The following is a 27273-nucleotide window of genomic DNA, read 5'->3' on the forward strand; positions in this document are numbered from 1 at the left end:
CACAAAGTGTCACATCCACCCAGTCGGTACCACATTTGGAATACCCGGGATGTGATCCACAGTCCAAGGATCAATGATCTGAGGTCCAAGCCTCCCACATACACGGTAACACAATCATGAACAATAATAATCAATGGTAAAAACAACTAATACTAAGTATCATGAATAAGATAAGATTAACTAAATCAGAGTGCGGAATATAGGTAATAATAGAGTGTGATCAAAATCATAAAGGGTGAGAAGGTGTGGTAGCCACCCTCTCAGAGTAGCGGAAAAGAAGTAAATCAAGTTAGTTACATATCCAAGTTTCACCAGAATAATTCAAAAACAAGTTAATTACAAGATCCAAGGTTCCACAAATACACCAAGAGAATGGGGCACTATGCTAGGGTTTCTTCTATACTAATGGTAGTCTCCTCAACAGTACGGATGAAGTAAACCCAACGCTGCCGCTCCCGCACAACTGTGGGGCTAACCCTGGTGCGGATAGTAATCCTCCTCGGCTCCAATATACGGATCCTCACCGACGCCACTACCCGGAGGGTAGTATGTGGAATCATAGTCCGCCTCATAGGAGGTGCCATCGTAATCTTTGGTACCTGGAATGTAATCTAAAACATTTGCACAAAAAGGAATGAGTTCGAAGAACTCAGCAAGGAAGTTATTCCATAATTAGAAATCATACACATTCAGAACATATAATAATGCAATGCAATATGGAACATATGATGCAGATATGAGCCTAACTCTATGAATGCTGGTCTCTAGGGTAGACATGCTTTAAGTCATAGCACCGTACTTCTCTGGGTCGTCAGTCACTCTCCCATTTCCATATCTTGGGAATGCCCGGGGAAGATCGGTAAAATCATCAAAAAGCCGTGGTAAGGGGATCGGTCACCACTCTCTCACGTCACCATTTGGTCAAGTACTGGAGCATGTCACAGTAAAGCCTAGCCCAATGCAAGTCATCTACTCAGTCGGTCAAGTCAGATTCAGATACGTCCATTCCTCACCCCCGGCGATCCTTTCCGGTATCCTTCACACTAGAGTCAGCGAAATCCCGGATTTCGGACTCATCAACCCTATTGGTCATCCACATATAATAAACGGGAAGCTCTCACGTCCTCTCACGGATTGGTTACCGGTCTTGAGCGCTTGTGAGCCCAAGTCTATCCATATGCAACTCTACCAATAAATGGCCCCTTTCAGGTATTCGTAGCATGGTTTATGTCCCCTACCGGATTGGCTACCGGCCTAGAGCGCCCATCCAACCATACACTACCACGGGTTGTTCGGTCTCAATGCCCTTCCGATTCGGGTCTGACATGACAAGGATGAACCTAGCCACACAACTAGACAATCCTATGTATGTCATCCAATAACTCGGGAGAGTGCCGATAGGCACCATCGGAGAACATCCCATACTATTCCCTCCGATGCCCAAGGACAGAAGTGTCAGTAGGACACCCCCCAAATCCCAAGTCATACGTAAGCAATCACACATCCAATCTCATCATTTCTCATGCATCCAATGCATATTCATAATAGTAATCAAATCATGATATTGAAACGAATCATTATAAACATAAGCAAATCAAAATGATAAAGTAACACAACAAGAGTATAAAGATTTAAATGCTACTTTGTTCTAACACATATGTAATGAGTCTCATAATGATTGAAAGGAAATTTAGGGATTTCATTCTTTAAATAAAGCACAGTTCAATATTTGATGACTTATATGTTTATGGATATAACCATCCTTACCTTGGATGAATTGATGATGAATTGAGAATACCAAGAATAGTCCAATAGAATTGTTAAGGCCCTAAACAAACATCAATAATAAGTTAGAAAAGAAGTCGGGAAGATCGGATGTCATTTAGGTCAAAACTGACCAAGGTTGCTGTTAGCAACAACTTTGGTCAATGGTCTTGGTTGATGGTATCGACCAAAAGGATCGACCAAAATTGTCTTCGGGGCAGAATAGTGGATTTTGGGGATTTTGGTCCGAAATGAGTCTTCCGGTGTTCGGATCAATCTGAAACTTGGAGGCATACTTAACAACAGTAGTAGGACACTATAAATCAGGGAATTAACCCAATCCAATGGTCTAATTAAAAAGCCCCAATTTGAGCTATCAAATTCAAGTGATAAACATCATGGCATGAGTTGGAATTGATTGCATTGATGAGGAATAGCATGCAATAGTTAGAGGAACTAATAGAAATTCGATTGGAATCATATGGCAATGTTAAACATGAACATAATACACTCTATAGCTCAGTTTGATATCAAATGGCATGATGTTAATAGGTAAATCATGGAATACATATGCTAGGCATGAGATATAAGCATAGCATCAATGAATAGCTAAGGAAATCATGGATTGAACATGAGTAGGCACTTGGAGTGGTGGTTGCAAGGTTGCAGCACCATTCCAAATGTCTCATCAGCAAGGTGACAATAGAAAAGAGTAGAAAATGGTAGGGTAGAGAGTGGAATGGGGAGTCATACCTTAGTGTGGAAGATGAAGACAAGAATCAATGATAAACTAAGTGTCTTTGATGAGGTACCCTTCACACTAACCAAGGAACTGCTTTGGGAAGCTCTCCCCACATTCCCAGGTGAGAAAATGATTGCAAAAGGCTCAAGGCTCGAGGTCATATTAAATCGAAAAGGAATATTCCATGGAATCATTAACTTGGCAGACTGGGATATTTTGGTCGATGGTCCTTGGTCGATGGTATCGACCAAAAGGATCGACCAAAATATTTCCAGCAGAAAACTCAGGTTTAGAACAGCAACTTCAAGTAGGGATTAGAAAGGCTATACAAGGTCAAATTGGGTGAGGTTTTCTTCCACAATTCAATCAAGAAGTCCAGTTTCGGGGAATACCTTTGGATTGTGCACAGGAGGTCATTTCATACATCAACCATATTAATCTTCTCCGATGCGTAGACTTTCCTTAAACACTGACAATGCATTTAAGCAAGGGGTATCATTGTCAATGTCCATGGGCTCGGTCTCCGAATCATGATCATCAATCAGAATGGTCCATAAATCTCTTCTTCCACCACTTCGGGTCTTCGGACCTGAATACAACAGTGGATCCGGGTCAGGGTCAAGGTTAGAATGGGGCTGGATATTACACAAAGTTCCTTCATAAATAAGATATTTATGCTCTTTGATCGAAAAGGAAGGATCCATCGTCAGAATGCTCTTCCAAACATCATTGATGCCAGCTCGACAAGCTACCAGGTTGTACAAATTGAGCAAATCACCTAACGGCTGACCGTTCAGATATTTATAGACACTATTTCTCAACTCTCCCAACTCCCTTTTCATCTCCTCCATTTGGGACTTAGCTACAACAAGTTCCCCCATGGAGTTTCAGGAGCATTGCTAGGAGGATCTCCAGGGCTAGCAGGGGCAGATTGTAACCAGTGTTCAGTCACCCTATGGTCCCGATCACCAGAAAGTTCAACAGAAGCTGAAGAAGTTCTCTACTCGGTAGATTCCTCACCTCAACCATACGGTCAAAGGAATCATCATTCGAAGTCCTATCACTATCCATTCTCACAAAGAGAAAGTACTAGACAAGGGGGTTTGAGCGAAAAAGGAAGACTAGTAGAGACAAAGAAGAGTGTCCAAATGCAAAAGAAAAAACACGAAAGAAAGATGTAACTGAAGTAAGGAAAGTAGACTTACCTGTGAAGAATTAGAAAGAACGAAGCTTGAATCACACAGGCCGAAATTGGAATCTTGTAAGAACACAAGCATAAAAGCTTCAGAGCGAGAGTAATCTCTGGAGCGAAAGAGAAGACCCGGAGAGAGGCACGCACCGATTCTAGGGAAAAAGATCGAATGACGTAGATTACAAACCATCAACGGTCGGTAATCACTGAAGGTTCGAAAACCTTCGCTATGATGATAAAAACTCGAGACACGACGGTTTAAATGACAAGATGTGATGTACACGCCTCCCCGGTGGCCACGTGGCCCGTTATGCACAAACAACGAGGCGTTAGAACGATTCGACGGCACCTCGCTGGAAATAAATGTCCGGGGCATTAAATGCAAAGATTTTTTAACTTGAAAAGACATTTCATCTTCACTCGAGATCAGTGAAGATACTAAACCAAGCATTCCACGGCGTTGCTCGAATGCTTGGCCTGCGGGGCAAATGATAAAAGGAAAATTGCACTGAATCGATTGGACCGGGTTCACAGCCTTCGTCCTGGTTGGACCATGATCAGGACCCACCAAAACCTAATCTAAACGATCATAAGGGCACCGCACTTCGTTACCCAGTCCGGTACGACCTCCCGATTATTGCGGTAGACGAAGCTGACTTGTAGGAGGCAACTATCGGTAAAGTGGTAAGGAAATCGTGCTGAGATAGGTAACTACTTGCGTCCCCGAATATTTAGGGAAAAACCCTAAGATCAGATGGCCACCGAAAGAGATTGAGAATTTACTTAACAATCAAGATTGGAGGTAAGGTCTATTATATAAACAAGTGGTCAACTCACTCTAAAGGTAACTCAATCGTTCCTCTTCCATTATATCTCTCAATTAAGCTCTGCAACTCGCCAGAGCTTTGTGGTGTTCCAACCATGGTTCCTTGTGTCGGCGATATATCGCCGACACAAGGCGAAATGTCGCTATGTAGCTAGGGGGCGACACGACACCCCCCCAGCGACATCGATATTGCCAGAAGTCGACGATATATCATCGACTTCTCGGCATATATCGCTAACGGTCGAAATTTCAACGGTTTGCAATATATCGCCGACTTCTGGCAATAAAATGGTGAAATTCGGGCGAATTTCGCCCGAATTTCCATTTGATTTTTTCGCATTTTCTCTCTCTTCTCTCTCTCTCATTTTTCGCACTTTTCACCATATTTTCGTCCGATCTTCGACATCTACAAGTACATCTTGCTTCCTTGTTGCCGGATATCACGTTGTTTCTGTCGATCAGTAGCCGTTTCGCACAGATCTGGGAGTTTTTTCGTCAAACAGGTAACCATTCTTCTCCAAGTATTTTTTCACAAAATGCATGCTATATGATGTTGGATGATTTTGAAATTAATATATGTTGAATACCATGTGCCGATCTACGATTTCACGGAGTCGGAATTTTTTTCCGCAAAGTATTTTATTTTTTTATTTTTGTGGGTAAAAAATGATATTTTGATTATCTTGTATGATTACTTTTTAAGTGATACAGTGGTTGTATGATGGTAGAAAAAAATATTTGGAACTCCGCGAGCCGATCTACGGACTCACGAAGTCGATATATTTTTTGACCCAAAAATTAATTATTTTATTTTTCAAAAAATATTAAAATATTAATATAAATATCAATAATTATGAAAAATAGAAAAATTAGGGGAAAATGGGGGGAAATGTTTTGAAAATTATGGAATAATTATGTAAGTATTTTATTAGTGTATAAGCAATTATATGATTGTTTATTAGTGTATAAACAATTATAATGATGTTGTTAATTGTTATTTGTTAATGTTATTTGAATGCAACAGTCATCATGTCTGCTGGTGGGAGTCAGAGGGGAACTGGGTCTTCCCAGGATGGATGGGGACAGGGACGGGGACAGGGACAGGGACAGGGACAGCCTGAGAGATCAGCAGTAGGAGGGAGGACTAACCCAGCATGGCAATATTGTACGGCTATTGATGGAGACAAAAATAAAACAGAGTGTACTTTTTGTCACAAAAGAATATACTCAGGTGGCATCAGAAGGTTCAAGGGTCACATTACTGGGAGTTCAAAGGATGTGACTACATGCACAAAGGCCCATCCAGATGTAATCAAGTTACTCAGGGATTTACAAAAACAGAAGGGGAAGAAGAAAGATGATCGGAGGAAAGTCAACAGAGCACTAGATGATGCAGTGCGGGGTCCGTCATCATATGTGGATGATTCTGATGATGATAGGGATGTTGATCCTGTTGATGTGGACAGAGATCAGGAGGAGAGAGATATGCGGCAGGCCATGGCAGAGAGCAGACGATTGCACCATCAGGAGCAGGATATGGCCAGAGCTAGAGCTCCAGGAGCTGGTCCCTCTAGGCCTACAGGGGCTAGACCTTCTGATTCTGGGGGGAGGGGTGGTGTATTTGGCATGTTTGGCAGATCACAGAGTCAGCGGGTCCCTCATACATCAGGTTCAGACCGTTCAGTGCCACTGCCACGGCAACCATTTGATTATCCACGCCGTCAAGACCCGATCATGGAGCAGGATCCTGATACATTCAGGAGAAAAGGGGCCAAGTAGCCCAAGATATCTGGTGCATGGAAAGGAATGGCAAAGAAGGTAAAGAAAGAAATGTCAAAGTGGATTTATTACAATCACATCCCAGCAAACACAACACAGGGTCCATACTATAAGAATATGATTGATACTATTGCAGCGGCAAGCCCTGGATATGATGGTCCCAACCCTACAGAGTTGATGACCACCCTCCTTCAAGAGGAGAAGCATGAGCTGCAGGAGTATATTGATAGTATGAAACCCTTTTGGGATACTTATGGATGCACCATCATGTCTGATGGATGGACCGGCCCGACAAGAAAGTCCATCATCAACTTCATGGTATATTGTGATTGGAGAACTGTCTTCTTGAAATCAGTGGATGCTACTGGTCATATGAAAGACCACGGATATATCATGGGTCTCCTGCAGGATGTGATTGAGGAGGTGGGTAGGAAAAATGTGGTGCAGATTGTCACTGACAATGGCTCCAACTATAAGAAGGCCGGTGAAGTGTTGATGGCTTCACCTGATTATAACCTTTTGTGGACACCTTGTGCTGCACATTCAATTGACCTAATGCTGAAGGACATCGGAAAAATCAGCATTGTCCACAACACCGTTGAGAGTGCAAGACAGGTAACCAACTTCATCTACAATCATAACATTGCTTTGGCAATGATGAGGAGACCATGTGGAGGTGAGTTGGTGCGACCTGGTCCGACACGATTTGCGACGAATTTCGTCGCCTTGAGCAGCATGCAAAATAAGAAGTTGGGCCTCAGGTCCATGTTTGCATCGCAGGAGTGGTTTGATTGGGCTGGATCCAAGTAAGATAACTATCTACTATTTCATCTTATAAATTATTATATTTATATTATGAGTTTATGATTATCTTGTATGATATCTATTGTCTATTGACTTAATGAGTTTGTGATAATTTAGCACAACCAATGGGCGCGCTGCACAGTACACAATATCATCTGATGATTTTTGGAGATGTGTTACTGTGGTGTTGCAGACTATAGATCCTATAGTAAAGGTCTTGCGTATGGTGGACTCTTCCTTGAGGGGACCCACTATGCCCCACTTGTATGCATCCCTTGAGCGTATGAAGGATGCTATAAAGGCAGTAAACCCTAGAGGACATCGGGCTTTCTTAGATATTGTCAATGCACGATGGACATCTCATCTGATGCATCCTCTGCATAGGGCCGGTAAGTAAATATTCTAGGTTGTTGATTTGTAGTTGTAGACTTGTGGGCTTGTAGCATTGTAGGTATTGGTAGTTGGTACTAATTTTAAGCTTTTTTAACCATGCAACATATTTTCTAAACCCTAAGTATCAATATAGTCAACATTTAGGGTTGGACGCAAACCTATTGGATGCCCTGCTACAGGTGATAACGAAGTTGGAGCCAGATGAGATGCTCCAATCATTTTGCCATAATGAGGTGAGACATTGGGAATTTCAAATGATTAGTGAGTTGTATTTATTGTTTAAATAATTTAGATAACCAATCAATACTAATGATTGTATTATTGCAGATCAAATTGTTTAGGGATGCATTTGGGTCTTTTAGTGGAGCTGCTGCTGTATGGGGCAGAGAAACCAATGATCTAGGTTAGATACTTATATAGTTAGATCCTTAGATGCATAAATGTTTTGAGTCTTTTAACTTTTGAGTTTCTAACTTAATGTTTTTGTGATAATGCAGCTGAATGGTGGTATCTCTATGGCAACAGTGCATCAAACTTGCGAAGGTTGGCAATCAGGATCTTGTCTCAGACTTGCTCTGCCTCTAGATGTGAGAGGAATTGGAGTACATTCAACATGATCCACTCCAAGAGGAGGAACCGGTTGGGAAGCCAACGTCTAAATGACCGCATATTTATTCACTATAATATGAGGTTGAAGCTGCAATATGCCAGGGAGCAGGCTCTGAATGATAGGCAATACATCAATCTCGATGATATATTTGATGTGGCCGAAGATGAGCAAGATCCCCTCACTCAGTGGATGTTGGATAGGGGTGAGCCGGTATTGGACCAACCTGGAGGGAGGCTTGACCAAGAACTAGCTCAAGCTGCAGGGGTTAATGTGGATGAGTATATGGCCACTCAAGAGGGCCAGGCACATGTAGAGGCAGCTGCAACTGCTGATGAGGATTGGATGATGGCACCAGGCACGAAGGAGCGGCAGGACGACGATCCCGATGACACACTCCCGCCTAGTCAGACTGGTCGAGATGATGATGATGGTGGTGGTGGTGGTGGTGGTGGTAGTGGTAGTGGTGGTGGTGGTGGAGGCATTGGAGAGCGTCTACATGTTCCATTACCAGAGACACAACAACCCCCACCCAGATACATTGGGGAGAGTCATTTTGATCATGCCACCCAGGATTATGATCATGGTGGTGATTATCAGCGTGGTCGTCAATATCCTGATACAAGGCCGAGCCACCATCGAGGGGGGGCTAGCCATGACGGCCAGCAACAGCACGGAGGTGGTTATGATTATGGTAATCCTTGGGCTGCGGCGATTGCATCAATGGGGTCCATGAGCTTGGATGAGTCCGTAGGCTCCACAGTAGGTTATTAGCCTACGGATAATTATGGTGTCCCTCTCCCTCCTTCACATGGACAGTATGATATGGGAATTAGTAACCCCTCTAGTTCTTTGTATCATGGGAGCTATGGTGTCCCCTCTAGTTCTTCGTATCATGGGAGCTATGGTGTCCCTCTCCCTCCTTCACAATCAGAGTCATTCGTACCAACAAGGGCATCTGATGGCATGCAGAACGTTCCTTGGCCCTATTCTCACTTCCCTCAAATTGGAGTTCTCATGGCAGCGGAAGATGACCGCTATAGAATTGCAGTTAATGATTACTTAGACAATTTTCAATATCGTATGAGATGGGATGAGCATGTGAACTTGTTGGGGGGGCATCATTGGAGACTGTCTGAGTCACAGGAGTTCGATCCACCTAGGCACAGTACTTGGTACTAAGAGTTCCAGATTTTATATGGTTGGATGACTCTATGTATTTCAGTATTTGTACAATGAATTGTAGACTTTATATGATTTGGTTTTTATGAGTTTTTAGGTTTTTAGTTTCGGGGCTTTCGTCCGCGTACAGTAGGACATGGGTCGATTAAGAACATTAGTTTAGGTAATGTTTTAGGTCAAAATAACACCCCCAATGTATTTATTGGCCTCAAATTAGGCTACACATCAAATTTCAGGTCAAAATGACCTAAAATACCCATCGAAACAGGGGTTCGATGAAAAATCGAACCCCTAGTGATATGTTGCCCATGTCGCCGTGTCGCCAAGGTCCAACACAGCGACATGGGTCGACATATCGAACCTTGGTTCCAACTATTGATTTAACCTTCGGAGGTGGCCTCCTGACCCCTCAGTCGGGCCACGTCTAACTTTATTTTGCAGGTCATTCATCAGTGATCTAAGGGTTGAGCAGATTTTGGATGCATCAGGAGGCCACCTCTGAAGGCTAAGTCAATTAAGGAACTAATCACAAAGCTCTGGCTAGTTGCAGAGCAGAAATTTGAATACGAGTATAAGGGAAACTAATCAGATAACTCTAGAGTGAGTGAGTCACTCGTTTATATAGATTTTGCCTTTAATTCTAGACCGTGAGATGGATTCATGATCTTCTCGGGTGACCATCTGATCGTAGGGTTCTTCTCTAGATATACAGGTGCGTGATTAGTTTTCAATATTGGCATGATTCCCTCTCCACATTGATGGTAGTTACTTCCTATAACCCAGTTGTGTATCCCGCAAGATTCGGGATGTCGTTTGTGGCTTATAACCATAATGCGGCGCCCTCTTATTCGAATGTGAGAATTAGGTTAAGATGGGTCCTGATCATGGTCCAATTGGGACATAAAACCCGAACCCGGTTCGATGGGTTCGGTATAATTTTCTCCGTATCAGTACCATACCAAAACCGTACCAAATTACCGAAACTGCATCGATTGAAACCCTTAAATGGGAGTAGAAGAAGAATCCACTAAGAAAAGTTCAACCTATCCTTTCTCAATCCAAGATAAGTTGACAATTCTAGTGGTCAGTAGGAGATCCAACTAAATCATTCATGAGGATGATGACTTGAAGGAGGGTATCTTTTATTTATGAAAGCTCATTTTGTGAATCCTAAGCTGAACATTGTTAAAGAACTATTCTAGATCAGTGGAATTTATATTTAATGCGATTTTGTTAATATATATAATCGGTGGACTATAGTTGTAGCCAAGGAACTTTTTTTCGGCGAATTTTGGCGAAATATCGATTTCGCCCCCTGGCGAAACAATACCAGGGGGCGAAATGACATTTGCCAGATATTGCCAAGATATAGCGATATATCGGAAAAATCAAATTTTCATTTTTTTGTATGTGATTTTTCTGCTATTTCTTGCACTTTTTAGGCAATTTCTCTCGCGATTCTATCACAATCTTACCAATTTTATCCCAATGATTCAAGACTCAAAAGTTAATGTGTTAAATGTAATTAGGAGGAGAATCTACATAGAATAATTTATAAATAGGAAAACATTTTATAGCAAAATCTTCAAGATTAATGAGCAATCTTACCAACTATATTCTAGTGATCTAGTCCTCAAAAGTCAACATGCCAAATGTGGTTAGGGAAGAGTATATACATGAAATAATTTATGGAAACAATTTAAATTATGAAGGGATTTTGTAATAGAACTGTCGGTTAATCATTCCAACTATGTCCGAATGATTTAGGCCTTAGAAGGTAACACGTTAAATGTTGCTAGGCAGGAGATTTAAATGGAAATATTTTGTTGGAATTTATTAATATAATTAATGAATTAAATGCCCAAGGGCAAATCCGGAAACTTACAATTAGGGCGGTTACATAATATAGGTTATATATATGTAACCACTGTATCACGTAAGTGAGTGATTGCATTACGTAAGTTTTTCTAGAAACGGCGGCTCCCATCTCTCTCTCCATTTCTCCAAGAAACGTAGGAAGGAGAAACCCATTGGAGGTTTACTTCCTTTGCTTTAGATCACTATTCCATCCTTTCCACACGGCATTTGGGTTGTGGAAATAATTCCCTTTCCTAGTGATTGTGGAATCACTCCGGTAGAGCTTTGGTGGTGGAACGAGAACATGGATCCAGATTTACTTCCGCTGCGAATACTTTATTGAAAGGAAAGCGAATCCAGGTAAGGATCTTTCCCCATTAATTATGGAATTGAAAATTATAATGGAGTATTACCAACATATTTATTAGGAAATAATTTAAATTTACCACATATTTGCATCAAATTAGGATAAGAATCAAATTTTGGCTCATAATGACAAAAAATACCCCCGAAACTGGTGGGTGATAATTACCGAAAGTCAACATGTCAAATGTGACAAGGGAAGAGTGTATACATGAAATAATTTATGGAAACAATTTAAATTATTAATGAATCTTGTAATAGAATCTTCAGAGTGATTGGATAATCATTCCAATTATGTCCTAATGATGTAGGCCTCAGAGGTAACATATTAAATGTGACTAGGTAAGAGAATTTAAATGGAATAATTTTTAGGAAAAAAATTCAAATTTACTACATATTTGCATCAGATTATGATAGACATCAAATTTACCAAAATTATTGAGTAAAAATACTCAAAAAAATTGGGGGCGAAAATTTCTATATGGGGGGAGCGAAATTTCGCTAAGATATTGGCGATATTTCGCCAGTTCGCTTGGTTCGCCGAGTAGAGAGCAAAACTTCGTTTCTTGGTTGTAGCTAGCCGCTAAAGTATCGAAACAATCCCTCAACAAAAAATCTTAAGGAATATTATCACTCAGTGTCTAAGATCTACAGTAAACCATGAAACAATCTTAGCAACCGTATCTGCAAATCATGCAATAATAGAAAATAATGTATTTATCTAACCGACTTGGGTTTGATTGGTATATTCATTTTCTAGAATTTGACATAGTTTCATTCATATACTGGTTTGAAATTTTTGTAGGCCATCACTGCATAGAAAGGATCTGATCCAGAAAACAATCCCAACAATCTCGTAACCCAACCAAAAGGAGATTGGTTCCCCTGACCACTATTTGGGCCTGGTAACTTCCGAATGATTTCAGGCTGCGAGAACCCTTCAACACTTTGGAAATACTGCACCACCAATTGAACACGGCTATATGTAGTTCCGTCTCTCCATGCACTAATGGCTTTCTCATAGAATAATCGATTGCTGAAGCTTACAATAAATATCCCTCCTGGCTTCAGCACTCGAAACACTTCTGCAAATACCTGTAATGTAGAGCAAAGACAATGTGTGCCACCATTAGTTTTACTTGTATTTTGCACCTGCTCCCAAAGTTATACATTATTTTATTAAGTACCAAGTAACACAACTTACATGAAGATATTAATTGAAAGTTCTCTCTTATTATATTTAATCATAGGCTTATGAGTACAACGTGCAATGAAGGGAAACTAATGATCCAAGGTGTAATACCCCAACTAGATCCCTAACTCAATACTATGTTGTAGGACCTGTATCCGAGAAGCCAAGCACAGACATATTATGATCATCCCGGTGGATAGCATTGTATTGGGAACCAAATCCCCAGAGAATAATAGAGGAGACCCTGCTAATGTGGCTGTAGTAGAACAGAGAGAAAGGAACGTCTAGGCTTGGGAAGATGGGTTGTGTACTTCCATGCGATGCACATCACCGAGACCAACAACCACGTATATGACATGTTCGAATATACTGTCGATTGCATTACAACCAAATTCATAATAGCCTAATTTGAACATGTTAGAGTCAGAATTGGAAAAATTCTTTTTATAAAATGAACCGTATATGTCTAGAAACCAACGCAAAATGGATCTGGTCAATTGATTTAGTAAATCAAGTTACTACCCCAATTCAACAGTGTGCAAGGCTCAAACCCTGCTACTGGTGGTCGTCGTTGGCTGGCTGATCAGTTCGACCCTCCCAGCCAATTGACTGGAGATCAAGGAGGGCTGCGATCTTTCCAAGAAGATGCATAGGGCTGCTAGAATGCAGCAACAAACCTTGGATTCAATTAACACTTGTCGTTCTCTACAATCTCACGTCAATTTTGTTGAGTTTAATGGATTCTAGTCTAGATACAGGATGAAACCCGGGGCTTTTGAGAATGGGGATTGCACATGCAATCCCCTTGTTAATCGTAGTGGTCGGATCCATTACACTTTGCACTAAAGGTGACAGCAAGGCAGTTGCATATTCCTAGATATCTAGTCTTCTGTGTGGTTGAATCTCTCTTAGTTGAGTCTAAGTGAAATTCTAATTAAGGAATTTAGGTTGAAGGAATGAATATTAGAGTAGAAATATGGAATATAAACATATATGACTGAAAAATTCGAACCCTCCCATGCTCTTTCTATGACTTCTCTTAAGGAATAAATTAATCATAAACCTCCATCATTGTAGTTCGCTGATTTTGAAGCGTGAAAATAACATACGAGAAGTAGATTAAGGGAACATAAACGTAAAGAGACACCTCAAATGTCTAAATTTATTGCATTCAAGATCTCTAAAATATATGATCTTGAACCTTTTTTTATTTTTTAATATTTTTGTTGGTGATGCGTCCAAAATCTGCTCAGCATTTAGATCACGTAAGGATGACCTGCAAAACAATCGTCAGATGTGGCCCGACCGTGGGGGCCAGGAGTCCACTTCCGATGGCTAAGTCAGTTGATGAACTGATCACAAAGGCTCTGACTAGATGCAGAGCGAAAGTAAGAATACGATTCAGATACCTTCTTTGTACGTAGGTGATGTTTTATATAGAATTTACCTTTGAATCCCACTCGTTGAATTTGTACGTGCCTTCTTCTAATGACCATCAGATCCAAACGAATAGACCCGTTGGTGGGGTAACGGATAACTTCCTCTGATCGCACGATCTTGATGCTATGATCGTGGCTGTTATTCAAGCTGGCATGATCTTCCATTCCGCGAGAGTTGATAATCGTCGCTTTGACCCATTATACGTCCCAGGAATCTCGGACTCGTGCATATCTACTGATAGCCGTTGTTTCTTCTTGAATACACTATATCTGAACCCGGTTGATTCAAGTTTGAATCGGTCGGTTCGTCTCCAACCGGGGTCGAGGGTTGAACCTCGAGCGGGGACCCGGTTCAACGATATTTTTCCCATATCACGAGCCCCCCAGACCAAGCATTCGGGAACACCGAGGGCTTGGTATGATTTGAACCGAGGGTGGTAACCGAACAAGGAATCTAAACAATCGTTTGCTTTCATAAATGTCAAGTCGCATTTAATTCGGCTGTATCATCACTCTCCTCAAGATACGCGAACGTCTTCAGCTTTTACGTGGGAGTCGCCACGTGTCCGTCACAGCCGAAAACAACATTGCTTTAAATTCAGAACGACGGTTCCTCAAAACGTCAGCTTCGATTCGATTCACTTTCGCCTTTTCAAACTACCGCCTGATCGCGATTGTCAGACTGAACTGATCTTGATCATACACGTGTCCCCAGGCTAGCTTATTTAAAAACCGCCTGTTGCTTTTTCAAACTTCACTCTTATCTACAATTCGAAAACTAATCGTCATCTTCTCTGTGCCCTAGCTGTCTTTCTACTTACAAACTGTTTACTCCGGCGAACAAGTAAGTTTTAGTAACTTTCTTGCCCTCTTTTCTTGCTTTAACTACTCTTTTCACCTTCACATTTGTTTCTTTTCTGATTTTAAAGTCACTACCAGACTCTCCGTGATGGGAAGTGGTAGAACTTCTGACCAGGTCTGCCCTGAACGTTACGCTGATCAGGGTAGTTCTGGTGGCGAGACTACTGTCTCTGCTGCTGCTAAACATTCGTACTGTGAGGAACAGAGACTGACCGAGGCTTGGTGTAAGTTTGATGAGATGAGCCAAAGAAAAGAGATTGAAGTACCAACCCTTCCTCTCTATTCCAAACCCTCTAAACCCACGAAAGCTCCTACCAAGGCCCCTCGGCAATCCAAAAGTTCTGAAGAAAACCCTGGCTTTTATGTTTCCAAATACACCGATGTTGAATTGACTTTGGCAATCTAGCATTATGAGTTTCCTTCTAATTACTTTCTTCGACTTCCCAACTCTAATGAGAGGGCTGACTCAAACCTTTCTGGCGAATTCTCGCTGTATCTAGACACCCTAGAGAGTGGAGTCCGATTTCCTTTCTTCAATCCTATATTTTTCCTCCATTTTGAATCACTAGGAGATTTGTCCCAGAATGCTTCTCCCCAATAGCTGACGTCACATTGTCGGCTTCATTGGTTTATGCTCCGAACTTAGCATCCAACCTTCTCTTGCATTTTTTGTTCATTTCTATGCTTTGTCTCAATCCAACCCTCCAGGTTGGGTTTTTCTGTCCAAGCGTAACAAGACCGAGCTTTGATGGTCGGGCAGTATCCTAGCTAGAGGTACCTATCCTTCCAATCATAAAAGGTGGCGCGAACGGTACTTTTTCTGCCGAGCGCCCCAGAAAGATTTGAATTTTCCTATCAGTTGGAATCGGGTTGATTCCTATGCCAATGCTAACCGCGTTCTTCCTTTGAACGACGCCGAACAAGCTGCTGCCAAAAAGATCAAGTCAATCTTGTGGTTCCACGAGATCCACGGTTTAGAGATGGAATACACCGCCATCCTTCAGTACTGGGGTCTGGCTAAGTGTGAACTCCCTGATCTTCACGTTTTTCTCGATCGTTATCTAATTCTTTTAAGATTTCTAATCCTCTGTTTCCTGCAGTGCCTCCGAGGGTTAATACAGAGGCTATTCGGGCCAATGCCATCAAGGGGATCGAGGCTGCAAAGAAAGCCTCGATCCCCTTGAGTAGTTACGAGGCCCCAGAGGGCTGCCGCTGAGAAAACTACCTTCCCTACCCCTAAGCTGCCTGCTCGGAGCCTAAGAATACAAAAACCCGCGGGTGAAGGTTCAGGTAAAGGGAAGAAGCCTACTGAGGAGGATGAGATCGTCCCTCCTCTTGTCCGAACCAAGAGGAGGCATGACCCGATCGACGCTACGGTCTCGAAGAAGTAGAAGCAGACCCAGGAATCAGAGGTCTTTGTTCCCCAATGGAACTTGGGACCGTCCGATCGGGTTACGATCGACCCTGAGAAAGCTGCTGAGTGGAGCTCACGGTTGCCCGAGCCGACCATCGGCGGCCCTGATGATGATGCGCCCGTTCGTACTTCTACCAGGTAATTTTCTTTTCTGGGTTGTCATTTTTTTGATTATCTTTCTGAGTTTTTGACATTATTCCTCTTATTAGGACTGTTGTGGAGAATTTCTTTCAACAAATGGAGGCCTTGAACCAATTGGGCCGCACCTTCACCCGACTCCAATATTATGAGGAGCAGGCGAGGTCGGCGGACTCAGATTTTGCCCAATTGAAGAAAGAGATGGCCGCGCTTGAAGAGGAAAGCGCCTCGATCGGGGATCTTAAGAAAGATCTCGATCTAGCCAATAGCCATATTGGAGTTTTAACTCGTGAGTCAAAGAAATTTGAAGGGATCGTTGGCGATCTTGACAAGAGGGTCGAAGTTCTAACCAAGGAGAAAGAAGATCTTGAGTCGATGATCCTCCCCTCCAAGACCGAACATCTCTCTCAGGATCTCCGGAAAGCTTGCGTTCGGAAATACTTGAACAGTGTTCCCTTCAGCAAATTGATGATCCCCTTCAATACTCAGGCCTATCGAGAGGGACAAAATGACGTGTGGGAGGCCATTCTGAAAGCTGATCCATCGTTTGACACTTCTCCTTTCAAGAAAGTCTGTCATTCTGAAGTTTTTGATAAGCTGAAGATGTCTCTTCCCCAGTGGGCCCGAGAAGATGATGATCCCAATCCGTCCGATCCTGATCTTGATGCCTACCTCAATGACTCTCTGACCCTTCCCGAAAATGAGGAGTCAATGAAAACCAGGACCCTCGGGGACAAGCCTCAACAGCAGATCCTTTAACCACTCCAGTTCATCAACCTGCCCAAGAATGTAACATCTCCCCTCTTTTTTTTTTTTTTTTTTTTTTTTTTTTTTTGTATAAGGGTTGGCCCCCTATGGCCATTTCATAAATATATGAATTGACCATAATTACTCGCCGTAAGAATTTGATACTTACTATTATAATTGACTTGTGAGATTTCCCTTTCGGGAATAGCTGGATAATATCAACCTGACTCCTCTGGGTCTAACTTGTGTCTCCCTTAGGAGTTAGTTTAACTTTTTGATTTTCCATGTTAGGGATAAGCCTTGGCCATATCATTCAGGAGTTTCATTCGGTGTAGAACCGATGCTCTAGCCTTCAGAAGTCTTATTCGGTTTAGAACTGATGCTTCATTCGGAGACTCATTCGGTTTCCCGATGCCCTGCTTCGAGAAACTTTAGTTTCCTTACTATCACGATCAGCTCCGTCTTTGTTCACTTTTGAATGCTGCCTTCGGCACGATCCTTCTGGAGAAAATCAAACGTTTTTTCTCGTAATTATTTCTAGGTTTTCCTTCCCAAGAAAAATTTTCCGTTCCATCACATTTATTGCAAATGGGTGATGGTTCATTTCTTGAGCTGCACTGCTTCGTAACTGATGTTATCTTGCCACGTGGAAACTTGCAGCAACTCGACTTCATTTATCTCGAATTTTGAAAGTCATTAGCTTGTAGCCATTGATCTAGGATCCTGTGATTGGTACTCAAACCGTCGCTCTTTCTTGGCCTTTGATTTGCTGGAGTTATGTCCCTTTGTATCACCTCAGTGGGCTATTTAAACCCCTTCAACATGCCTTGACACCTTACGAACGTTGCAACAATAGAAATCTACAAAAAACCTTCTAACTCTCAAAACCTTCGCTCTTTCTGTTTGAAGGTTCATAGTTTGAAGATTTGGAGCCAGGCTCTAAACGAGTAAGTTCTTCCCTTGCTCTTTCTTTTTGTTTTTCTCTCCTTGATGAACAATCCTTCCTGATGAACTCCGGAGTTACAAACTTTGGATCTTTACTTCACTGCTACATTTTTGGCGTTAGAAGCTTCATTTTTGGACGTCAGAATGCATTTTTGATAGTCCTACGGAGAAGACCATATACTTTGGTCTAGATTTCTTTCTTGATCACCTTGGATATTTCTAGGGTTTTAGGCCCTGCATTCTGATAAGTGTACTTTTTATTCTTTGCAGTGCCTCCAAAGTTCAACCCAAGTGTTGTTCGAGCAAGGGTTGCTAAGAAGACTTCCTCAACAGAGGAAGATGCTGTCAAGTCTGAGAAGGTAGATGCCACTCCTTCCGAAGTTTAGACTCCCATGGCACTGGCCATCGTCCCATTAGCATCACCGTCAGAGAAAATGGCAAGTCGGCCTGAGGAGGAAATAGTGACTCCTTTTCCTAGTGTCCCAATCCCGGATCTCACAGATGTTGCCTCGTTGGCATCTTCCTCCAAGGCTCCTCTTCCTAGTGTCCCGATCCCGGATATCAGAGCTGTTGCCTCGTTGGCATCTTCCTCCAAGGCTTCCTTGGTCGAGGAGGCTGCTATCCCGATGGTGGAGGATCGGGTCATTTTTTAGGAAACCGATGATGTTGCTTCTAAGAAAAAACGTCCTCGTTCCAATGATGAAATTTATAGGCCTGCCTGGTCATTGAAGAGGTCTAACTTGGTGACGAGCAACTTTGACAAGGCATTGGAATGGTGCACCTTTGCCGAGATCAGAGCCTTCAATGTCGTTCCCGATGAGGCCTTCGTGAACTCATTAGTAATGTAAGTATTATTTCTTCCTCTGCCTTCCTCTCGGAGTATCTTCATTCTCTGAATAACTCTGATAATTCTGCAGGAGTACTGCTGATAACTTCCTCAAACAGGTAGAGTCAGCTTTCTGGATCGGGCGATTGCTGTCCGATCTTTTTAAGCTTCGTGAGGAAGTCAAAGCCAAAGATGCTGAGATTCAACGAGTTGAGGACGGGCTCTAGGAAGTAGCTTGAATGAAGAACACGGAGATCTTGCAGCTTTCCTCTTCACTGGACGTTGCTAACGAGAGCAATCGCAAGTTAGAACATGAAGTTGAAAGGCTCTCTGGAGCATTGAAGGAATCCGAGGCAAGACCCACCGAACCCCAAAGGCAGGCAGTTCTTCTTTACCCAAACATATCCCTGTTGAGGTCCAGAAGGCTTGCATCTTCAAATACTTGCACAGTAAGCCTTTTGATGAATTGTTGGATATTTTTCATCTACAGGCTTACCGAGAAGCGTAGAATAATGTCTAGAAATCGATCTTAAAGAGAGATCCAAGCTTTGATATGGCTCCTTACCAGCAACATTGCCATCCCGAAGTATTTGGAGAATTGGGACTTCCCCCTCCCGACTGGTCCGAAGACTTGGAAGATATGCCAACTGAGGATCTGGATATATTGCTATATCTTAATGATTCTCCTCCTTTGACCCCTTTCATCGACTTGGTCTACAAAGAAGCTACCCCAAACGTCAACCAGGCTGTAGATGAAGCTTCGGTATCTGTCGAAAAGGGCAAAGAGGGTGAAGCCTAGAGCTCGGCATTCCTCCTGTTCTTCTTTCTACTTGCCTTTGCTGGGGGAAGCTTACGGAATTCTTCGCAACAGGATCCTGGAAAAGCTAGACAAAGAGTTTGGAATTGCAGAGATTTCCTCAAGCTTTTGTAGGTGGGAACTTACAAAACTCTTTGCAATCGCCGAGGGTGAGGGTCTTGCCTGGGTATGTCTTCCCGACTCTGTTTCGGTACATGAAGGCTTCTTCAACTTTTTCTTCTTGACTCTATGTTGCTTTAAGAAAGCTACTTTGGTTTTTCTTCCCGACTCTCCTTTGACAAATGGAAGCTTACGGAACTCTTCGCAATCACCGATGATGATACTTAGAATTCATTGTATTTCGATTGAATGAAGATTTAACCTTCAACACTTGTTGTCTCATATGTATTTCTGAGAACTCTTTGATGTTGTAAAGATTGGCCCCTTCTGGTCGTTAAAGAAATAAAGAATTAACTTTATCTTTAAACTTTGTCGATCGCCAAAGATATTCGGGTTTTTCACCAAAGTCTTCTTCTGAGTAATTCCTTAGAATTATTGGAAATGAGCCTTTGCCTTGGAAGGTCTTAGTCGGTCAGAACCGAAGCCTTTGCTTTGGAAGGTCTTAGTCGGTTGGAACCGAAGCCTTTGCTTTGGAAGGTCTTAAAAGGTCAGAACTGAAGCCTTTGCTTTGGAAGGTCTTAGTTGGTTGGAATCGAAGCCTTTACTTAGAGAATCCTGAAAATTCTGCTAAGCTTTCGGAGGTCCCACTCGGGTTTTAAACCGATGCCTCATAGAAGGTCCCACTAGGGTTTTAAACCGATGCCTTGTAGAAGGTCCCAGTCGGGTTTTAAACCGATGCCTTGTAGCGGGTTTTAAACCAATGCCTTTACTTAGGAAATCCTGAAAATTCTACTAATCTTTCGGAGGTCCCACTCGGGTTTTAAACCGATGCCTCGTAGAAGGTCCCACTTGGGTTTTAAACCGATGCCTCGTAGAAGGTCCCACTTGGGTTTTAACCCGATGCCTTGTAGAAGGTCCCACTCGGGTTTTAAACCGATGCCTTTACTTAGGGAATCCTGAAAATTCTACTAAGCTTTTGGAGGTCCCACTCGGGTTTTAAACCGATGCCTTTACTTAGAGAATTCTGAAAATTCTACTAAGCTTTCGGAGGTCCCACTCGGGTTTTAAACCGATGCCTCGTAGAAGGTCCCACTCGGGTTTTAAACAAATGCCTTGTAGAAAATCGAAGCCTTTTGATTCCTCATTTAAGTACTAATATATAGTAGCCCCCAATCAAAAGATTTGTTGTTTGAAACTTCAAATTGTATTGAATGAGGGAAATACTACATCAAAAACGAAAATGGTAAATCTTTAAGGATAGTACTTCTTCAAGTGCCTTGCATTCCACGATCGGTCTAGTTCCTGCCTAGTGGTCATATTCTTTAGCTTGTATGCTCCCGAATCGAGTGGCTTGACTATCATATATGGTCCTTCCCAAGAGGGATCCAGCTTCTTTTGATTACGAGGATCTGAAGCCAACGTGTTCCTTAGAACCAAATCTCCCGATCGGTATTGGCGACGTCGAACTCGAGAGTTATAGTAAGATGCAATCCTTCGCTGGTACTGCTGAGTTCGGGCAACTGCTTTTGTGCAAACTTCATCCAGCAAGTCGAGACTCTCTAGTAAACCTTGTTCATTCACTTTTTCCTTGAACTCTCTTTCTCGTAGTGTCCCTGTCATTACCTCCACGGGTGCTAATGCTTCAGATCCATACGCCAGTTTGAATGGAGTTTCTCCGGTTGGGTTTGAACCGTGGTTCGGTACGCCCAAAGAACATTTTGTAGATCTTCGACCCACAAAGCTTTGTCCAACTCCAGTCTTTTCTTTATTCTGTCTAGCAACATTCGGTTCGTGACTTCCACCTGACCGTTGCTCTGTGGGTATGCCACTGATGACATTCGGTGTTCGATTTAATAAGTGTTGCAAGATTGTTCGAACTGGGGATTGTCAAATTGTGTTCCGTGATCGGTAACAATGATCTTTGGCATCCCGAATCTGTAGATTATAGATTCCAAGACGAACTTTTCTACCTTTTTCTCAGTGATAGTTGCCAAAGCGCTTGCTTCTACCCACTTGGTAAAATAGTCAATCGCCACAATAACATATTCCCGTTCGCCAGATTCCTTGGTGAATTTTCCCATAATATCAATTCCCCACATTGCAAATGGGATAGGATCAAGAATTGACGTTAGGGTTTCAGCCGGTCTTTTTGATACCATTGCATGAATTTGGCAATTGTTGCAGGCACGAACGTACTTCATTGCAGCTTCTTGGAGCTTTGGCCAATACAGCCCGAGCCTCAGGATTTGTGAGCTAGGGCACGACAGCCCATATGCGCCCCACAAATTCCTTCATGAACTTTGGCCAAAGCGGTTTGTTACCCTTCGGGACCTAAGCACCTCATGAGTGGACCAGCATAAGATCTTCGATACAATCTTCCATTTAACAAAGTTAATCTTGATGCTCGTACTCGAATCTTTCGGGCCTCCTTCACATCCTCTGGTAGCTTGTCATCCTGAAGATACTCTACAATCGGGTCCATCAAGCAGTCTCAATCTCGATATAGGATATTTCTTTTTCTTGATTGCTCAGAATGGCCAACTCTTCTATGTAAACCAAAGGGTCGAGTGTCTTTTCTTTGGCGTTAGCCAATCTTAATAGTTCGTCTACCATCGTATTTTCCTTCCTCGGGATCTAACACACCTTTAGATCTTTGAATTCTTTTTGTAATGCCCGCACAATTTCTTGATACTTTTGTAATCGGGGCTCCTTTATGCTCTACTCTCCATGCACCTGATTAACTATCAGCTGCGAATCACCTGTATATAGTAACATATGTTATCGCCAAAGCTTTTGCCAAACGTAGTCCGGCTATCAAGGCTTCATATTGGGCATCATTGTTGCTAGCTTCAAATGTGAATCTCAATGCATACCTAATGATAAAACCTGCTGGACTCTTAAGTAGAATATCTGCTCCAGCTCCATGCTTATTGCTTGAATCGTCAACGTATACCACCCACATGGTTGGAATACTCGGTTCAATTTCTTCTTTTATTGGAGTCATGGTTTCCACAATAAAATCTGCCAACTCTTGAGCCTTGATTGTTGTGCGAGATTTGAAATTCACTTGGAATTCACCAAGCTCGACTGACCATGCCACCATTCTTCCTGACAAATCGGGTTTATGTAGAACTTTTTTTCAAAGGAAAATTTGTTAATACCTCAATTGGGTGTGCTTGGAAATATGGTCGAAGTTTTCTGGCCGCAATCATCAAAGCCAAAGCCTGTTTCTCAATCTGTGAATATCGTGTCTCTGCATCTAGGAGCACATGGCTAACATAATAGATAGGCCATTGCTTCCTTTCCTTCTCCCAAACTAGAACCGCACTTACAGCCGAGGCTGAAGTGGCCAAATAAACCTGTAAAGTTTCTCCTTTCTATGGTCTGGACAACAAAGGTGGCTTTCTTAGAGTTTCCTTTAGACTTTCGAATGCTTTTTGGCATTCATTCGTCCATCGGGCTTCCTTTCTTCCCCTTAGATCCTTCAAGGCTTTGAAGAAAGGAAGGCACTTTTCTCCCGACTGTGAGATGAAGCGATTCAGCGTAGCTACTCTTCGTGTCAAGCATTGCACATCCCGAATGGTTTTTGGAGGTTCCATGTTAATCAAACTAGTATTTTGGCTGGGTTAGCCTCTATACCTCTTTGAGATACCATAAAACCCAAAAACTTTCCTGAAGACACGCTAAACGCACACTTCTCCGGATTCATCCTCATTTGGTATTTTCATAATACTGAAAATACCTTTGTGAGATCAGCAATGTATCCTGAACGCGCGACGCTTTTGACCAGCATATCGTCAACATAAGCTTCCATACTCTTCCCGATTAGGTCTTTGAAAATTTTGTTCACTGCTCTCTGATATGTTGCTCCAGCGTTCTTTAAGTTGTACGGCATGACCTTGTACTAGAAACTCTCATGATCTGTCATGAACGCAGTAAACTTTTCATCCACCTGACTCATGAGAATTTGGTTGTATCCCGAATATGCATCCATGAAACTTAGGGTCTCATATCCGGCTGTAGCGTCTATCAACAGATCTATCCGAGGCAAGGGATAGCAGTCTTTTGGGCAAGATTTATTGAGGTCCGTGTAGTCGGTACACATCTTCCACTTCCCATTAGCCTTATTGACCATCACCACGTTGGCCAACCAAGTCGGGCATTCAATAGGTTCAATGAATCCAGAATTCTTCAACTTCTCGACTTCGCTTCTAATAGCTTCAGGCTTTTCGATTGAAAAGTTTCTTCTTCTCTGGATCATCGGCTTGGCTTTTGGGTCTATCCAAAGCTTGTGTTCCGCCACCTGTCTGTCTATCCCAGGCATGTCTTCAGCAGACCATGCGAATACATTTCTGTTTTCCCGAAGGAAAATCTTTAATTCTGACTTGAACTCCTTCAGTTGCTTAGATCCAATATGAGTTGTTTTCTTTTCATCCTCAGGATCCAGCTGGACTCATTCCAATTTTTCTACTGGCTTAGGTCTTTGCATCTCTTCCTCATCCTGATCATCACGTATCTCAATTGGAAGTGCAGTAGCCTTCCTCGGGCCCTCCTTGTCCTTTAAGTAAGCTATGTAATACTGCCGAGAGATTCTCTGATCCGAAGACACTTGGCCGATTCCCTTATCAGTGGGGAACTTGATCTTCATATGCTTTGTTGAGACCACCGCTCCTAGCTTTGTCAAGGATGGTTTGCGAAGTATAACATTATACACCGAAAGTTCCCAAACCACCAGGAAATTCACCTGAATATTTGTTTCCTTGGGGAAATTTCCTACTGAAAGGTCCAGCTGAACCGATCTTTCCACCACTGCAAACGATCCAGCAAATCCATACAAATGTGTGGATGATGGCTCCATCAAATCCTCTTCAATCTTCAATTTCTGATAAGCTTCGTAAGATAAAAGATCTGCAGAAGAGCCGATGTCAACCAATACTCTGTGCACTTCCCGACGTCCAATCTCCACCTTGATGACTATGGCATCATCGTGGGGTGTGGAAATACCTCTTTCGTCCTCATCATCGAAGGTGATCGAATTCTCACCGTTCGACCCTTTTCGCTTCTGCACCTCTCCAGTTCCAACAAACTTTGATTTGGACTTCAACTTACGAAGTGACTCCAGTTCGGGACCCCAAAAAATGGTTAAAATAGGAGATCGGCTAGTGTCGGCCACTTCCTTTCCCTTCTTTGATTTTGGAGGCTCGACTTAGCACTCTCGGCTTCTCGAACGATCTCTTTTTTCGACCACTATTCTTGGTTATGGCGGTCGTCCCTTAATGAAACGTGAGAGATGTCCTTAAGAGATCAATCTCTCAATGTCGGCCTTCAGGATGTCGCAATCATTAGTATAATGCCTATAGTCTTTATGAAAACGACAATACCTTTCCATGTTGAGCTCTCCAGGCTAGGACACGCCCTTGGGAGGCCACTTCAAAATGTCTTGTCTTTTTATAATATTCAGGATCTCCGACCGAGGAGTATTCAATGCTATGTACTCCCCTTCATCGGGAGAGCGCTGCCTCCATGCTGGACGAGGCCTTCCGACCCGATCATTGTTGGTTTGCTTAGGCTTCTGTTTTTTCTCAGGAGCCTTCTGCTCTTTGGTGGAGGCCTTTGTGTCCCCTTGACGTGCATCTAGAATCTCCGTCACCTCTGCTTGCTTTTGACACCTTTGCACCAGTTCAGCATAAGTGGTTGGCATATCTTGAAGTAATAACTCCAAGAATCTCTGATTGGTGAGTCCAATGAACAAAGCAGTTTTAGCTACTTGTTCGTCCAGGTTCTCAATTTCCATAGTAACTTTGTTGAATCTTTTTAGGTATTCCCGAATTGATTCGTTCTTCCCTTGCTTGATGGGAAACAAAATTTCCTCCGTCTTCTTGATCTGGATTCCACTTTGAAAATGACCAATCAATTTTTGCGCCAATTCTTCTAAATCTGCAATTTTTCCCGAAGAAAGATTTGAAAACCATTTATGTGCTGCACCGGTTAGAGATGAACCGAATACCCTGCAAAGGATTTTGTCTGAATTACCAGCCACAGCCATAGTTTGTTGATAATAACTGATATGAGCAACAGGTCCCCCAAACCATCGAACGAATAGAAAGTTGGGAGTTGGAAATTGTGAGGAAACACAAATCCAGCAATTGCTTCCACAAAAGGGGTTTTCTGATGACCGATAAATGTCATCGGCCATCTTCCTTAGGTGAGCAATCCCAACCTTTGATTAATATTTGCCAACTCCTGGCCAATATGGACTAGACGTCCGCCACCAGTCCGGTAACTTTCTTGACCCATTCGTCCTGAGGTCGGCGAGTGAGTACATACTCACCTAGCTAACCTCGTTGAGGACCCATTTGGCTTGATTGTGGTCGGACATACCGATCATTTCTTCCAGGTAACTCCTCCATTCGCCGCTCTTTACCTCGCTCTCGGGAATTCCCACGCATGTTCCGGCCATAATTTTGGCCGTCTGCCGGTTGCCTGTCTCCATGTGGAGAATGCCCTCGCAGCACCGATATAAGTGTTTTCGCTTCGCCTGCACGCCTTTTGGCCCCCTTACGGTCAGGAGCCTGTGGAGCCACCATGTGCCTGGCCATTGTGCGAAGCATCTGATTCATCTCCAAGAATTGGAGTTGCATTTGATCCAACTGCTGCTGGAGAGGATTCTGAGGGTGTAATTGATAATTACCCCTTTGTCTTCCATCTTCTCGTACTTCCGACCTCGGCTTCCTTCAGGGATATCTTCTGGATTATTCCCTTCAGGAAGTTGTACGTCAGCATCTCGCTGAGCCGCTACTGCTAATCTGGTAACCATGACTTTCTGAAGCGTTTCCCACAGACGGCGCCAAATGATGTGTCCAAAATCTGCTCAGCCCTTAGATCATGTAAGGATGACCTACAAAACAATCGTTAGATGTGGCCCGACCATGGGGGTCGGGAGTCCACCTCCGATGGCTAAGTCAGTTGATGAGCTGATCACAAAGGCTCTGACTAGATGCAAAGCGAAAGTAAGAATACGATAATTGGGAATACGATTCAGATACCTTCTTTGTACGTAGGTGATGTCTTATATAGAATTTACCTTTGAATCCCACTCGTTGAATTCATACGTGCCTTCTTCTGATGACCGTCGGATCCAAACGAATAGACCCGTTGGTGGGGTAATGGATAACTTCTTCTGATCGCATGATCTTGATGCTATGATCGTGGCCGTTATTCAAGCTGGCACGATCTTCCATTCCGCGAGAGTTGATAACCGTCGCTTTGACCCATTATACGTCCCA

The 27273-nt window shown here is 42.7% G+C and overlaps 1 protein-coding gene across 2 annotated transcripts in view; it reads right to left on the reverse strand.

The window, feature by feature from the left end:
- Window positions 1–12163: 12163 nt before the first annotated feature.
- LOC149023931 (S-adenosyl-L-methionine-dependent methyltransferases superfamily protein) overlaps window positions 12164–27273 on the reverse strand; it is a 38505-nt gene continuing 23395 nt past the window's right edge. For both annotated transcript variants that reach the window (XM_089144366.1, XM_089144367.1), the window contains one exon: window positions 12164–12604. In XM_089144366.1, the coding sequence (XP_089000492.1) occupies window positions 12284–12604 (321 nt within the window). In that variant the 3' untranslated portion in view covers window positions 12164–12283. The remainder of the gene's footprint in view (window positions 12605–27273) is intronic.

The sequence above is a fragment of the Hakea prostrata genome, chromosome 2 (genome assembly GCF_041222555.1).
Source record: "Hakea prostrata isolate BN-2017 chromosome 2, UWA_Hpros_2, whole genome shotgun sequence".
Lineage (NCBI taxonomy): Eukaryota > Viridiplantae > Streptophyta > Magnoliopsida > Proteales > Proteaceae > Hakea > Hakea prostrata.